At 49.2% G+C, this 16,317-nt stretch overlaps 1 protein-coding gene across 1 annotated transcript; it reads left to right on the forward strand.

Annotated features, from left to right (window-relative positions):
* Nucleotides 1-1,580: 1,580 nt before the first annotated feature.
* Nucleotides 1,581-16,317, forward strand: Fam180a (family with sequence similarity 180 member A). The gene is made up of 3 exons (XM_006990397.4): nucleotides 1,581-1,966; nucleotides 14,070-14,170; nucleotides 15,830-16,317. The coding sequence occupies exons 1-3, from the start codon at nucleotides 1,885-1,887 to the stop codon at nucleotides 16,172-16,174; spliced, it is 528 nt and encodes a 175-aa protein (XP_006990459.2). The 5' UTR covers nucleotides 1,581-1,884; the 3' UTR covers nucleotides 16,175-16,317.

A 16,317-nucleotide genomic window follows, 5' to 3' on the forward strand; every position in this document is an offset into this window, starting at 1 on the left:
CCAGTTCAGGTAGACTGGCTGGTGAGTGAGCCCCCACCCCGGGGTGGGGGGTCTCCTGTCTCTGCCTCCCCAGCACTGAGGTTACAGATGTGCACTGCTGAGCCTGTTTACTTCGTGAGTAGGGGGATCAAACTCAGGTCCTCAGGCCGACATAGCAAGCACTTTATCCACTGAGCCAAATCCCCGATACTTTTTAAATGATCATGGGAAAACACTCCCGTTTTGAAAGAAATGAAATGGCTTGTCCTTGATCTTGGTCCCCGGTGTAGTGGGGTTAATAAGTAGTAGAACCTTCGAAGTGGAGGGGAGGCTTGATACAAAGTAACTACCTCATTGGGGCACTGCCCTTGGAAGGGATTAATGTAGCTCCCTGGGAACTCTGCTTAGTTACTTTGAAAGGTTTTTGCACATAGGCAAAGCCTGACCCCTGAGGCTCTCTGGATTCCTGGATCACCATGGAATCTCTTCCATACAACATTTCCCCTTGGGAGGAGGAACTGTACGAGCCAGGCGGGTCAAGATCATGATGGGGAAACCCACAGAGACCAAGCTTGTGGAAGTTCACAGACTCTAGACCAACAGCTAGGGAGCCTGCATGGGACCAACCTAGTCCCTCTTCATGTGGGTGACAGTTGTGTAGCTTGGTGTGTTTGTGGACCCTGGCAGTGGGACCAGGATCTGTCCCTGGAGCATGAGCTGTCTTTTTGGAACCTATGCCCTATAATGGGATGCCTTGCTCAGCCTTGATGCAAGCGGGAGGGGCCTGGTCCTGCCCCAACTTGATGTGCCATGCCTTGTTGACCCCCATGGGAGGCCTTACCCTTTCTGAGGAGTGGATTGGGGGTTGGGAGGTAGAAAGGAGGTGGGAAGAGAGGAGGGAGGGGAAACTGTGGTTGGTATATAAAATAAATAAATAATTTTAATAATAAAAAAGAAAAGAAAAGATATTCCCCTTTGGGATGGCTTCTACCATCAGATCCTAACCAGTACTATGCAGAAGCTGGTGTCATGTTCTTGGCCCTCCAAACCAATAAGCTGAATTGACCTCTTTTCCTTGCAAATTATCTAGCCTTAGGTATTTCTATAGCCATGGAAAGCCCCTAATACAAGCATCATGGATGTGAATGGGAGCTCATCCTTAGCCTCCTGTGTTACCATCTGCAGAGGTTCACAAGGCAATACCTATTTCCCATGTCACCTGTCCATTTATGCTCCTTAAAACCTGGCAGTGTCCCCCCTACCCAGAACCTAGGAAAGGTGCCAGACCCCATGATCCACAAGTCTAGCTCGAGGGAAGGGTAGCAGAGACACTCCACCCCAGAACTACAGTGACTGTGCTGTCCTACAGGCAGCTCTGAGCTACACCAGCCCCACTGTCTGCCAGGCGACCTCCCAGCTCTTCTTCCAGCCCTCGGTCCTGGCTCTGAAGTAGTATGGGGGAGGGGGGGGATGGCGGAGGGGTGGACAGCCAATTTCTCGCCGGGCTCTCTAACAAGTTCCGTGGGTCTGTTTGTTAAAGAAAAATTCCAGTGGGCGCATCCAACACATGGAACTCAAGTACAGAAATTATATTTATCCAGCCCACTGCCAAAGAGATCACATGCCCTGTGAGTCACTCCAGATGTGCTCAAAAACAGAGCCTCTGTGTGGAAGCCCAGTCCCCCAATCCCAGAGAGACTTAGGTTAGGAGAGGTACCAACTTCTGTCCCACCCAGGAGGCAGCATCCGCCTCCACCCTGTGGAGTCAGGGAGAGGCCTTTGCTGCCCTTCTAGACAAGAAAGAGCAGTGAGAACTCTGTCATCCCAAGGAGGAGAACTCAGGGCTCACCTGGAGCTCCCGAGGTCCCACAGGGATAGAGGATCAATTTTTCTCCCTTCTGGAAGATGCCCTGGGAGGTCCTGATGCTGCTGCTGCTGCTGCTGCTCTCTAGCACCCAGGCTACTGCGTCGTGTAGGTGGAAGAGGGGTGAGTTGTTTTTATTCATTTGTTTCTCTGATTTCATTCATCTTTCTTGAATAGAATTGAGGTTATGGAGTGGAGTTGGAGGGAGGGAGGAATTAGAAGCCCTGTTACCGCTTTGTAAACCAACTTTACCGGTGCGCTATGCTTTCCTGGCATGCTCCTGAAAAGCTCCTTCTTGGTAAAAGTTGATGGAAAAAAAATGACACGGGAGAAACATCAAAGCAGCTGATTTGGGAGCCTGATGGAGGTTGAGAACCCATGGGGCTGCCCCGTGCTGGTGAGCCAGAAAGAACTCTTGATTGCTTCAGAGAATGGGGACAGGTTCTCTCCAGATCCCTGCTGGGACTACTTGGACCCCTGAGAGACTAGCTGAGTTCTGCTGCCTGCCTGACAGAATGGTGGCCCCTGGAATGCAGGAGGCTGCTACCTGAGGGACTAAGACAAAGAGTTCTTGGCCACACTGGCCAAGAGTGAGATCTCCAGGCTGCCATGGATGCATTTTTGCATCCAGGTAGAGCTGTCTGGTGGAAGGTGAGAGGAAAAGAACTTTTTTCATCCAGTGTGTTTGGCTCCTGCCGCTTCCATACAGCCACTGTGGAAAGGAAGGGATCTATGCCCAAGTTTTTCTCTCACACTGACATCTTCTCCCTTGGGATGTCACTTCTCAGAACCAGGGTGGCATCTTTACTCTGTGCCCTGGGTCTGTCTGTGCTTAGCAGGCACTGGGAATGTATCAAGCCAGCTAGTTTATCACTATCAGGAGATGAAGAGCTGGGAGTGCTACCCACCCCATGCCAGTCTGGAGGGAAGTCTCTCCACTGCCTAGAGTCAGCTGAGTTCATGTCCCCAGAAAGAGCTGGAAAAACAGGGTTCCCTCAAGTCAATCCAGAAGCTCTTTACAGAGACCCCAAGTGGGATAAGGATAGGCATGGTGACATGGATGTGCCCCTCTTTCTCAGATACAACGTCAGGGAAGGAAAGAGCAGCCTATGCTGCAATGGGAAAGAGGAGACCAAGGCCTTATCTTTCCTTTTATCCTCCTGTGCTTAATCCTAATTATTAGGGACTGGCAGGCCTCTGAACAGAGCCAGGGAGTGTGTGTTGCTAAGAAGTAAAAAATACAGATTCTCTCTCTCTCTCTCTCTCTCTCTCTCTCTCTCTCTCTCTCTCTCTCTCTCTCTCTCTCTCTCTCACACACACACACACACACACACACACACCCCTACCTGCCCATCATGTGCATAGTCACACTTGGGGGGTGGAAAGCAGAGAGCTCTTAGAATTGGATTCTGTCCCTCACTGTTGTCACCCCGGGAGCACAAGTTAATTTGCTGATTCAAAGGAGACAAAAGCATCTACTCTTCTGAAGGCATAGACTGTCCGGAAGCCAAGAGACAACTGGACATGTGACAAGGCTCATAAACACGCCAGCTGCTTCCGGAGCACTCCTGCAAGGACTCGGAGATCTCAGCCCTGCCTCTAACAAGCCAGCAGCACGATCTCTGACAGGCTTCCAATTCCCCTGGATGTTGTCAGCAGGTGGCATCTTAACAATGGCAACACTTGCCTTCACCAGGCTGATCTGAGGGTCCTATTCCCAGATATGCTTCAAAAATGATGAAATGCTACATGTCAGTGACCATACCATTTAGAAAAAAACATTATGCATTAATGAAAAGTTGAGGCTTTCTACAGAGGTTTGATAGCAACATCTGAGGCTCTTTGGGAAGGCTTCCTCAGCAGGGCCTCAGGCGCTATAAAGGATCAAGGCCAACACAAATGACCAAAAGCCCATTATAGGACAACGATACAGTTCAAGACTGTATTCAGAGGCAACAAGTGATATGAAGTCCTTCCAAGTTTCATCAAAACTCTTCCATGTGGTTGGTTTTTATTTTTCCTTTGTCTTATACGGTTTTTCTAATTACAAAAGGACACAATTCTTGTCACTTTCGGGTGGGCTCAGTTAATAGAGGGCTTCCCGTGCAAGCATGAGGGCCTGCGTTACCCTAGACCCCCTGAAGAAAAGCTGGGTGTGGCCGCCTGTGCTTGTAATCCCAGCGCTGCAGAGGCTGAGGCAGAAGGGTCCCCGGGTTCACCGCCCACCAGCCTAAGCCAACTGGTGAGCTTCAGGCCAATGAGACATACTGTCTCGAAGAATATGGACAGTGTTCCTGAGGGTGACATTCTCAAGGCTGTACATACACATACACATACACACACACACACACACACACACACACACACACACACACACACACACACAAATAATGGTTTCCCACAGGTATTATCCCTCTTATCTTATCTTATTCCAGCCAAGAACTGCCACCCTGCTTTCAATGAATCCCCTAAAAAGAGTTTGAGGGAAGCCCTCCTTCTAAGACTGTTTTCTTCCATCCTTGCCCCCACACCATCACCACACCCCTCTAGACACCCCATTCCTCTATATGGAAAGAAACCCAAAGGGAGCCTGCCCTATCCTCTCCCTAAGAAGCGCTCTCTAGGATTCCCCCCAGCCTAGGAGATTCCACAGCAAGATCCAGAACTGCCCATTCCCGCCCTACGAGCATGATGAAATCCCAATGACTCACCTAAGATTACTGTGGTTAGCAGGGCCCACCTGAGGACACCGACCTACACACACACAGCCCACGTCAGCATCTCGTCAGAGCACTGCTTGAAGGGAGAGGACTTGCTTGACTTTAAAAAGCTGAAAAATGTGTACCTAATAGCCAATAACCATCATTATGTTGTCACTAAGTACATATAAATTGTTTCTACTTTCCTACGTTTACTTCTTTGTTTATATATCCACGCGCATGTGTACCACTGGGCACTTGGGGAGGTCAGAGGACAACTTGCAGGAGTCAGTTCTCTCCTCCCACCACGTGTGTCCTGGGGACTGAACTCAAGCTGCCAGGCTTGGTGGCAGGCACCTTAGCTGCTGAGCCATCACACCACCCCCTAAAGTATTTACTTATGAAGCCGTTCGGTAAAGAAGATAACCCTGAGGGTTAGTGGAGTATCCTTTTCAGGTGTGTGTCCTTGCTCTTGGATGCTCTGCCGGGTAAAAGCAGTGGCCAGCAAGAGTTGATGCTGACCCTGGCAGCGTCACCTCGCTCTCCATGCAGACAACCGTTTGCATGTGAGAAAAGCAGAGAGCTGGGACAAGAGGGGACAAGCCCTGGGTCCCGCGGCTGGAGGGCTGAGTGGACTTGGCCCCGTGTCCATCTGAGATCAGCCCCACTACCCTGTCCTCTTGTCATCATTCCATCCCCCTGTTGTGGAGCTTTCTAGTCAAGATAGCTCCTCTCCAACGCTGTCCCGCAGGAACCTGGCACAGAGGCTATGACCATGGCTTTCTCCGAACAGCACCGATTTTCCAAAAGGCTGGCCCAGGAGCCAAAAAGTGAATGACACATCATAATCTGGCAGAAGATCTTTCATTAGCAAGAACATTTCCCTTCCACACCCAGAGTTGCTTCAAGGATTCATTCACGGTGGGGCTGTGCTTTGGCTCGGTGCGGTCTGCAGCCTTCATCCTTTCCAGCAAGTTCTTTAGTGCAAGTGCCGTACATGGCTGAGTGGACTCCAAGCGCGGGCTCCACACACAGGGATCGGAGGGGGACGACAGAAGGGATTTTTGAACCGGGATCGTGATAAGTCAGAGGTCAGACTCTACTATGAGCCAGCTTCCTCCTCAGGCGCCTTCTGGCTGCGGGCTACGCCACAGCGTCTGCACAGGATCAAGCATGGGGAGATAGCAACTGCCTTAACAAAGATAAATGCAAAGCAGCTCCTTCTGTGCTGGAGCGGGGACTCCGAAGAGATAAGGAGAAGGAGTTGAGCAGACCAAAGTAAACATTGCTTCTTAGCCGAGAGCAGACCCGAAACTCCAAATGATGACAGACTCACTCTCTTGCAAAGAGGAAGATTTTGTAAAGCGCTCTGAAAAGAACCAAGCTCAGTGGCAGAGTGGGTAGTGTGTCTCTATAATATCACTTATCCAGTCAACAAACAGTAATGGGCACAACACTAGGTACTGGGAATCCAGTAATGAACAACACAGACAGGATCCGTTCCCTTGTAGAGCTGACATTCTAGTGGGGGTGGAGGGGGGGACGACAAAAGACAAGCATGTGAATAAAGAAATTACGTGACTTGTTGGATGGCAATAAAGTAAGGACAGAGGCTAGAGTGTGCGCAAAGGCTTATCATCTTCCGTGGGAGTCACAGAAGGCCCCATTGAAAAAATCACAAACAACCTGAGGGGTGATGGAGGGAGTCTCACAATCTCTGTGGAGCTTGGGGACAGTTATTTCAGGCAGAAGAAACAGGTAGGCAAAAGCATTGAGACTAAAGCTTGCCAGATGTGCTTAAAGACAGTGAGGTTGTCTGTGGCCAGAGCCATGTGAGCCAGGGAGATGGGAGATGCATGCAGAGCTGACAAGGACTCTGATCTTGGAGCACCTGGTACTGTGTGAAGCTTTTTTTGCTTGTCCTCTGAAAGAAATAGAACCAGAGAAGGTTCTGGGTGGAGTGACATCTGCAGGCCCTTGTTTCCACAGATTTACTCCAGGTAGCTTCCTCAGAACAGAGTAAGGATGAGCCAGGGGCGGAGCTAGAGACATCATTAAGGGAAATGCTCAGGGTTAGAAGACCAGGAGGCTGCTAGGAGGTGGCAAGACATAGGCCAGTTCCTGATGAATTTGGAAAGCACCATCACCAAAATTTGTTGATTAGTTGGATATGGAATGTTAAAGAAAGAGGCAGCCAAAGACAGCAACTAAGCAGCTGAGGGAGATGGAGTAGGCTGGGGATGATGCAGGAGATACGTGTGAGTACACATGTGTGAGTATGTGAGAGTATGAATATACATGCGTGAGTATGTGAGAGTGTGTATGTGGTAGCTTGATTAATAATGGCCCTAGAGGCTGGCACGGTTGGAAGATGTGGTCTTGTTGGAGTAGGTGTAGCTTTGTTGAAGAAAGTGTTTCACTAGGGGGTGGGATTTGAGGTCTCAGAAGCTCAAGGCAGACCTAGTGTGTCTCAGTCTCTTCCTGCTGCCTGCCATTCTGGATGTAGAATTCTCAGCTCCTTCTCCAGCACCACATCGGCCTGCATTCTGCCCACCATGTTTCCCACTATGATGATAATGGACTAAGCCTCTGAACTATAAGCCAACCCCATTTGAATGTTTTCCTTTATAAAGAGTTGCTGTGGTTATGGTGTTCACAGCAATAGAAACTCTAAGACAGAGCATGTGGGAGAATGTGTGTAAGAGAATATGTGTGGCTGGAATTGTATGCAAGGGGTGGGAGTGGAGGGGTGTAAGTGGGAGACAGGATGTTATCCTAAAGCTGAAGGTAAGGGAGAAATTACAAATTTCAATTACAATTGAAATTACAATTACAAATCCCCAAAGGAAGCTCCAGGAGCAAAGAGGGTCTGCCTAGAAACCTAAAAGTTGAGCATCAGTCCATCAGTCAGTGTGGCCAGGAAAAGAAATGCAAGACTGAAACCAGCATGTAGCTTTGCAAGCAGGCAGGGGAGCAGAATGGGCACTTGGGGCAAAGAGGAGGTAGAAACACATCGAAGACACAGCCATATGTTTGTGGATCCCTATAAGATGCAGTGGAGAGGAGAAAATGAACGGCAGAGGAAAGAAAAGGCTGAATCGCCAGATCTGCATCTTCACAAGAAGTAGGTGACTGGTGTGAGGGAGGAGCTGAAGGTGAGAAGAAGTTGTCTGAGAAAGTGTGAGCATGGGTGGAGACAGGAAAGTCAGGGACTGCTGCTGGACAGCAGCTAAGGGGCTATGCTAGGCGGTGATGGAGATTATAAAACACAGCTACTTAATGTGGTAATGTTTCCTCTAAACACAGGCAGGTGTGCAGACCTGAAAAGGTGGCATGGGTTGAGAGATGGCTCCGTGGGTGAAGGTACTTGCCACTATGCCTCATGACCTGAGTTCCATCCCTGGAACCCACATGATGGAAGGAGAGAATTGACTCCCATAAATTATCTTATGACCTCCATGTGTGTGTGATTCATTCAAGGACACATTTTATGCAACACACATCTCTCCCATGATTATTGAGAAATGAAGAACAACCAGGCTTGGAGCAAAAGGGCATTGTGTACCTGTGTCTGTGAGGTTGGGCATTGGAGCCTACAGGATGGTTATCATACTGTTACCACACTCTCAGTCCTATCTCAAGCAAATTGGGTGGTCTGGAGCAAGGTCCTTAACTTCTGAGCATCCTCATCTCTCAAATGGGAAGTGGAGACTTACTTCTTCATGGACACATGGAAAAACACAGTGGATACTCTAGGGTTACTGTCAATACATGAGTGCCTTGTTTTAGTAGTTTCTGTTTGAGGTTCAACCATGTCTCTCAGCAGAAAGCATGGATAGGACTTGCTGTAACAGATGAATCATGATGGATTCATGTCTGGATCCAGTTTCTAAAGTAGCTTGATCCACCTAGCATGATTATAGTGAATCATTTGTTCTGTGCTGGTGGGTCCAATGTGTCATAGATATTCATCTGCCCGTGAAGAAGGGGACAATCTTGTGTCCTCATTTTCAAGGCCGGCCTGTACTGCAGACTTTTTAAGCAAGAAGACCAGGGAATCCCAAGTGTCCTTGAGACGGGCACATGGAGTGACTCTCATGAGGACAGTCACACTCCAGAGAGATGCCTAGTGATTGGGCTGGGTGTGCCACACTAGGGTGAAGAACAAGCAAGCAAGTAGGCCAAGTTTACACCCCACAAAATGTGCACAAAGCCTGTGACTCTGAGCAAAGCCTCCAGCGATCTTCTTGTCTGAGACCCAGGGGTGCAGGGGATGTGGGGGCACTCTCTAGCACTCTCTGCTGTCTCCATTTTCTCTCCCTGTTCTCCCTTCCCTCCGGTGGGAGGAGAATGCCACCCAAGACTATCTCCTTGCCAAGTTTATGCTGCCACACAGTTCATGGATGGCTCACAGCCAACAAGGAGCCAAACGTACAGTAGCATCCACACATCAGGGCTGCTGTTTTATTTAACATCCAGTTGTTCCTTTAAGCCGGTCCTATTGAGCTCACCTCCTGAGCCTTTCAGCATGCAGAGCTGATACAGAGAGCAGAACACTCCCTATCCCGGGAGCTGGCAATCCTGAGAGCCCTCTCCAGGCGAGGAGGCAGCAAGGCATTAAGTGTGCAGAACGGACAAGATAGCCTTGGAGGTAGATGCATGCCGAGGGGTGAACGGGGGAGGATTCCTGGGGAAACAGGGCTGTCACCCAGCGATGTGAGAACAAGACTCATTTCAAGCTTTGTACACGTTGTGCTCAGGGCCAACCAGCACTTGTTTTGGCCATGGGCATTTTTGGCAGGATTCAGCCCTCATCATTATGGACAAGAGCATCTAGAGTAATGGGCAGGAGGTGGGGGGGGGGACCATTTGTTAAATTTCCACCTCCATGTTTGACATTGCCTGGGTAAACAGAACTGTTTCTCACTGGCTACCTCCAACATCTCCAGGTCTTGCCTAAAGAGCAACATCTAAGCAGTTGAGGATTCACTGAGATGTCAGCCCAAAGGCAGCTACCCTCCAGCAGTCTAAGGACATAATGGTTCTGCCCTTACCCAACGCACAGGATCAAAGCAGCTATAGAAATAAGGGGCTCAGGCCGGGCGGTGGTGGCGCACGCCTTTAATCCCAGCACTCGGGAGGCAGAGGCAGGCGGATCTTTGTGAGTTCGAGGCCAGCCTGGGCTACCAAGTGAGTTCCAGGAAAGGCGCATAGCTACACAGAGAAACCCTGTCTCGAAATACCAAAAAAAAAAAAAAAAAAGAAATAAGGGGCTCAACAGTGCCAAGAGGTGGACCAATGTGGGACATGGGAGAAGGAAGGGAAGGAGGGACCCACCTTTAACATACCTGTGCTCCAGCTGGGTAGCTGTACTAGTGAGCTCTGAGTCTGACTGAGAGACCCTGCCTCCAAGAATAAGGTAGAGAAGCGATCAAGGAAGATTCCTGACCTCAGCTTCAGCTCTCCACATGCATGCACGCATGCCCATGTGTGCTCACACATGCAAACACCACACACACACACACGTGTGAAAAGGAAAAACAAGGTATTTGTGCACCCCACACACTTCCCACATAACCACCATCCTAGTCTGGAGGGCTGAGGCTGCTTCTAATGCTTACCACCAATGTCATTATTAGGTATGAGACTGGCAGCTGTAGGGATGACCGAGTCCATCATTAAGCTCAGTTTTGAATGGGGAAATGTATTCTCCTTGACTCTGAGAATTAGGGGTTCCCTAAATAACATAAGCATGATACATGCTGTATCCTCAGGAAAGGGACTAAGTGAAGAAAGCCTGGGCCTGAAACTATGGTAAATTTCCTGGGAACCCCCTAGGGAGCCCGCGATGACAGGGGAACTGAGAGTCCCCGCCCATGACATTGTCCCCTTCCCTCTTCCTCTGCTGGAGGGTCCATGTTCTGATGAGATACACTGCCTACAGCAGGAAGGAGGATTTAAAGGTGGATATTATAAATTTCCCAGTAAGAAAGATGTTCTGGGGCTAGAACAAAATGGTTCAGCAATTAAGAGCAATGGCTGCTCTATCCTCGAACCCGGGTTTGATTGCCAGCACCCACACTGTACCCACCCCCATCTGCCTATAATTCCAGCTCCAGGAAATCCCTCTTCTGGCCTCCTTGGACACTGAGTGCATGTGGTATACACAAAGACAGGCACACACGTACTCTAAATAAAATACATAAATACTTTTTTTAAAAAATGTGGCAGATGACATGAAGAATGTCAGCTGGAAGTGACCTGGACATCTCCTCCCTGAGGACCAGCTCTCGTGGTAGCAGAGGAGAATACCAATCAATAGACCCACCCAACTACAGCTATGCCTATGAACAATAATAACAAAGGCTAGGACGACAAGCTATCCTAGAGATGAAATAATGGCACTTTTGTCTTGGTTGTAACCAACGACCATCTAAATTGACTTAAGGCCTGCTCGGAAGGAAGGAATTCATGCCTGGTACTGTAAACCTGGCCTGCTACTTGTAGCTGGTGAGGCCCTGGGCCCTAGAAGAGAGCCTACTAATGACACCGCACAAAACCAGCCTACTTCTAACAATATTCTAAACACTTACCCTCATCCCACAGCCGGGTGCAGCTCTCTCCCCCTGTGAAGAAACTTCTCTTTGCAGCAGATGGAAACCATTACAGAAAGTCACAACTGATCAAGATGCAGACAACAGCTAATCATGGGGGCCTGGCCCAAACTGATCCATACACCACACAACCCCTCACCTAAGGCTCAAGGAGCTCCTCAGAAGAGGGGACAGAGAACCAGGATAGGGTGCCTGCTGCGATACACAGTCTTTTATATGCGACAGGGAAACTGCACCCAGGAAATCTCAACAGTATGGTTGCCTATAAGACCTTAAAAATGACAACACACAGGGCTGGAGAGACGGCTCAGTGGTCAAGAGCACTGGATGCTCTTCCAGAGGACCTGGGTTCAGTTCCCAGCAACCACATGGTGATTCATGGCTGTGTGTAACTCCAGTTCCAGGGGATCCTACATCCTCACACAGACATGCATGCAGGCAAAACACCAATGTGCATGAAATAAAAGTAAATTTTTTTTTTTTTTTTAAAAATCCACAAGGCCTTGGTTTAAAGAAAACAAACAAACAAACAAAAAGAACACAACTGACATGCCAACATGTGTGGGGGAATTCCCACAAGGCTCCACCCATAGAAGAAGAGCTACAGGCAACTGATGGTTGCTGGGAGAGGGAGAATCAGTCTTCTACCGGGATGAGACCTCCACTCCCCAGGAGGTTAGCAAATCCCTGGAGGTCAACCCTAAACACTTCAGAACAACACTAAGTGAACTCAGAAAGTTGTGTTTATAAATTCACAAACATACATATATGCATGTATATATGTGCATATATATATATATATATATATATATATATATATATATATATATATCACTTAATTAAAGAATGAGACCATGAATTTGAGGAGTCAAGAGGAACATGGGAAGAGTTGGAGGGAGGAGAGGAAGAGGTGCTGATGTCAATACCGTGCTCATATGAAATCCCCAAAAACTAAATGAAAAACTAAAGAGGTCCTGGGAGAACTGGGGAGTGAAGTTCCTCTCAGATCCACCATCTTTTCACACAGGTATAAAAGAAAAGCTCAGGGGCTGGAGAAATGGCTCAGAGGTTAAGAGCACCGACTGCTCTTCCAGAGGTCCTGAGTTCAATTCCCAGCACCCACATGGTGGCTCATAACCATCTGTAATGAGATCTGGCACCCTCTTCTGTATGCATAATAAATAAATAAACCTTAAAAAATATTAAAAAAAAAAAAAAAAAAAGAAGAAAAGCTCACACACGGAAGACCAGGGAGATGGTCGGAGGGTCAGGTGCCTGTGTGCAAGCATGGGGACCCGAGTTCAGATTCTCAGCACCCATGGAAAAGCCAGGCGTGGTGGCATGAACCTGTCACCCCAGAGCTGTAGGATGGGGACAGCAGGATCCTGGGGCTCCCTGGCCAGCCATTGCAGCTAAAACCCCGGGTTCAGTGAGAGACCCTGTCTCAAAATACAAAGGCAAAGAAGTGACTAAAAAAGACATCCGAATGTCAACCTCTGGTCTCCACCTCATGTCCCTACAAGCAAGTGCACCATCACACATATGTGTACACACATGCACACACACAAACACACCGACATGGCTCACTCCTTGATCCACACCAGGTACTCATGTTTTGTTTCCTACGAAGGAGAAGACAGAGACAAAACATACAACCTGCTAGGAACCTCACTCACTACTTCCAGACAACAGGCACGCAGAAGCACAAAATCTCATTCACCCCAGTCCTGAGGAACTTGTGACAATAGGCCACAAACAAGCCACAGCAAGGGCCACTTCGGCAAAGCTGCACGCAGCCGCTTTATGCGGGAAGCCAGCGATTTCAACCGTAGACTTTTCAGGAAGGGCCTTTTAAGCTGAGGTCTTCTGTTATCATTTCTGATGGAGATCATTCCGGAACGCTTTCCACTGCTCCTGCCCTCTTTAGCACATTTAACATAGCTTATTTAGTGCATTGAACACAGTCGGACGTTTTATCGGCGTCTCAGGAACACCACTACCATACAGCAGAGCAGCCACCAATGGCCATGAAGAGTACAGTTGCACAACTTCAGAGGGCCATCCTCACAGTCGTCTTTACATTGCTTTCTCTGGTTTTCTGAAGTTCACAATCCTTTTCTACCCACAAGGCTTGTCAATCGTTTGTGATCGCTGTCTGCTGCATGAAGGGGCTGAGCACGAGGCAAGGGCTGTTTGATCCAGTCCAGAAGAACTGAGTTTTCTCGTAATCATCCTGTGTCCAACAATTTTCTGTTTTCTCCTTCACTCCTCCCTCAGTCCCTAGCACTTCCAATCCTGCACCCCACGAGGAACCCATCCATCTCCCCTCAGCTTCCAAATGTGTCCCTGGGCCTAACTGTGTAGTAAATGCGTTGTTAAATCAGCTGGCCCTGGAGGGAAGTGCTGAGCTCGGCCACATGGTCCAGTAGAGCCCAGAGTCACGGGCTAGCAGCACCCTGCTTCCTTTCCTTTGTGGTCTGTGTGAAGATCCTTGGCATTTCTACTTCAGATGTCTGGGTGAGCCGAAGCCTCTGATGATGAGGCTGCAAAGGAGCAATTATATGCTGACTATTTAAGCACTCAGGGAGGGATCCCCCTGTGGGATTAGGGGCACTCTTATTTGCTTGCTTTTTTTTTTTTTTCTGTTTGCCTCATCTGCTTTGTTTTAACCAAAATTTCTGAGTACAAATGTAGCCCAGGCTGATAAATGTTTCCAGTTTCGTGGATGCTTCTGATGAGCTACTAATCTGACGTGCCTGGGAACTCTCTGAGACACAAGAAAGAGAGCCTGTCACCTCCCCTCACCTTACGTCCATCCACCTTCAAGATCTACTTGAGGGCTTCCCTCAGGGTTAAGTAGAGAGAAGTGGCCAACGTGTATGCCAGTCCCACAAGTCAGTCTGTCTCTTCCAGCTACACTGTTCCCCGCTGCCCACCGGCCGAAGAGGTCCTTGTCTTTGCCACTGAACCCAGTCCTGCAGACCTCCCTGGAGGATGTGGAACTCCTCTATGAGGTAAGCAGAGGGAAAGCCATCAACCCAAGTCACCCAAGAACATGCATCGTCTTTCTTTTCCTGAGAAGAGGTCTGCCTGGGCCTGTGGACTTGAATGGTCTGTGCTGTAGCAGGGAATGGCCTAGTCGCATTCCCGGAGGTGATAAAATCTGGCCTATGTCAAGGTGCGGGACTCCTGGGACCACCTCACCTTTTCCGTGTGTCCTGACAGAAATGGCAGTATTCAGAGTTCAGTCCAGGCATGACGGAAGGTGGGTTTGTCCCATCGGTGCCCCGTCACACCCAGGCACTGAGTGGAAGGTCCCAAGCAAAAGCTTCAGGTGTCACTCATCAGTAGTGTCCTGGCAAAGCCACGCTGGGACCCTGGTGTTGTCATGCCTCTGAGGCTTTGCCTGCTGTACAGAGATGCTGTCTGGCTGCCCCACTAACCCATCTAAGTTTCTAGAAGCCTGTCCTACCAGACAGGCTTCCTTCTTCCACTTCCCCCTGCTTCCCTGGGACCCCACTCCTCTAAACCACCAGGTGAGTTTCTTGAGGTCACTGGGTTCGGGTCAGTGGGAGGAGCTTTAACTTCAAGGTCTGAACTTCAGTCCATTGGCCAAGAGTCTCTGAGCCTGATTCTCAACTGTCACATGGAGTTTAAGCATGATACCCAAAATTCCCCTCCAGCTTTGACACCTGGGACACAGTGAAGCCAGGGAGGAGATTTCAAATGCTGCCCTGGGCAGCAAACTGTCATGCATGGCCTCTACCAAACCTTAAAAATGGAAGTCACAAATCAATGGTTCAGAAAGGCAATAGTGTCACAGAAGGCAGAGGAGAGCAGAGGGACATAGGTAGTGTTACAGAAGGCGGAGGAGAGCAGAGGGACACAGGTAGTGTCACGGAAGGCGGAGGAGAGCAGAGGGACACAGGTAGTGTCACAGAAGGCGGAGGAGAGCAGAAAGACCACAGGTAGTGTCACGGAAGGCGGAGGAGAGCAGAGGGACACAGGTAGTGTCACGGAAGGCGGAGGAGAGCAGAGGGACACAGGTAGTGTCACGGAAGGCGGAGGAGAGCAGAGGGACACAGGTAGTGTCACAGAAGGCAGAGGAGAGCAGAGGGAGAAGACACTTAGGATTCAGAGTCTTCCCATTCTTGGAGTATTTCCTAGGTTACTCGTGGAACAGGGCAGGGACGACGATGATAGAAAGAGCCCCTATTCTTGCGAGCCAGTGAAAGACGACATCTCTGTATCCCGCTACCTGCAGCACAACCCTCCGCATTCTTGAAATTCCCAACTTCGGGTTACAATCTTCTCTGTGACGGTCAGTTTATACTTCAGAAGCCCTTCGGTGGGTGAAAGAGAAAAAGAGAAGATGGGGTCGACTAACTGAATGACAGCATTATAGCTGATCCCAGGCACTAGGTCATATTTGCCTTTATTTGTCTTGTATGTTTCCCATGCTATCCCAGTGATGTAGACACTGAAACTTATCATCTTACAGAAAAGGAAGGTGAGGCCCAGAGAAGTTAAGGAGGAAGGCCAGAGCGGGGGCCCAGGTCTCTTGGATGCTAAGCTCTTTTTATGGCTACCTCCCGACATGTGAATAGTGACCCTCGCTCTGTCCTTAACAATACCTGGCTTCCTGTTTTTCCTTATCTCATCTTTCTCCACAGCTCTTGCTGGCTGAAATTGAGATCAGCCCAGACCTGAAGATCTCCATCAAGGACGAGGAGCTGGCTTCCCTGAGGAAGGCCTTGAACTTCCACTCAATCTGCAACAATATAATCCCCAAGCACATCCCAGATATCCGCAGGCTGAGTGCCAACCTGGCCAACCACCCTGGAATCCTCAAGAAAGAAGACTTTGAAAGGCTAGCACTGACCCTGGCTTACTCGGCCTACAGGACAGCCTTGTCGGAAGGGCATCAGAAGGACATCTGGGCCCAGGCCCTCATTAGCCTCTTCCAGGCCCTGAGGCATGACTTGATGCGGTCCTCTGGCCCTAGAGTGTCTTCCTGAGAGACTGGCCCATGCCAGGACCTTGAAGCAGGAACAGGCACACACAGTCTTCCAGAACACTCATCCTCTACTCTACTTACAGAGACTGTGAAGAAAGTATGTACTGCCCACATAGAATAGCAAAGATAAATGAGTCATCACAA

The sequence above is a fragment of the Peromyscus maniculatus genome, chromosome 3 (assembly GCF_049852395.1).
Source record: "Peromyscus maniculatus bairdii isolate BWxNUB_F1_BW_parent chromosome 3, HU_Pman_BW_mat_3.1, whole genome shotgun sequence".
Classification (NCBI taxonomy): Eukaryota; Metazoa; Chordata; class Mammalia; order Rodentia; family Cricetidae; genus Peromyscus; species Peromyscus maniculatus.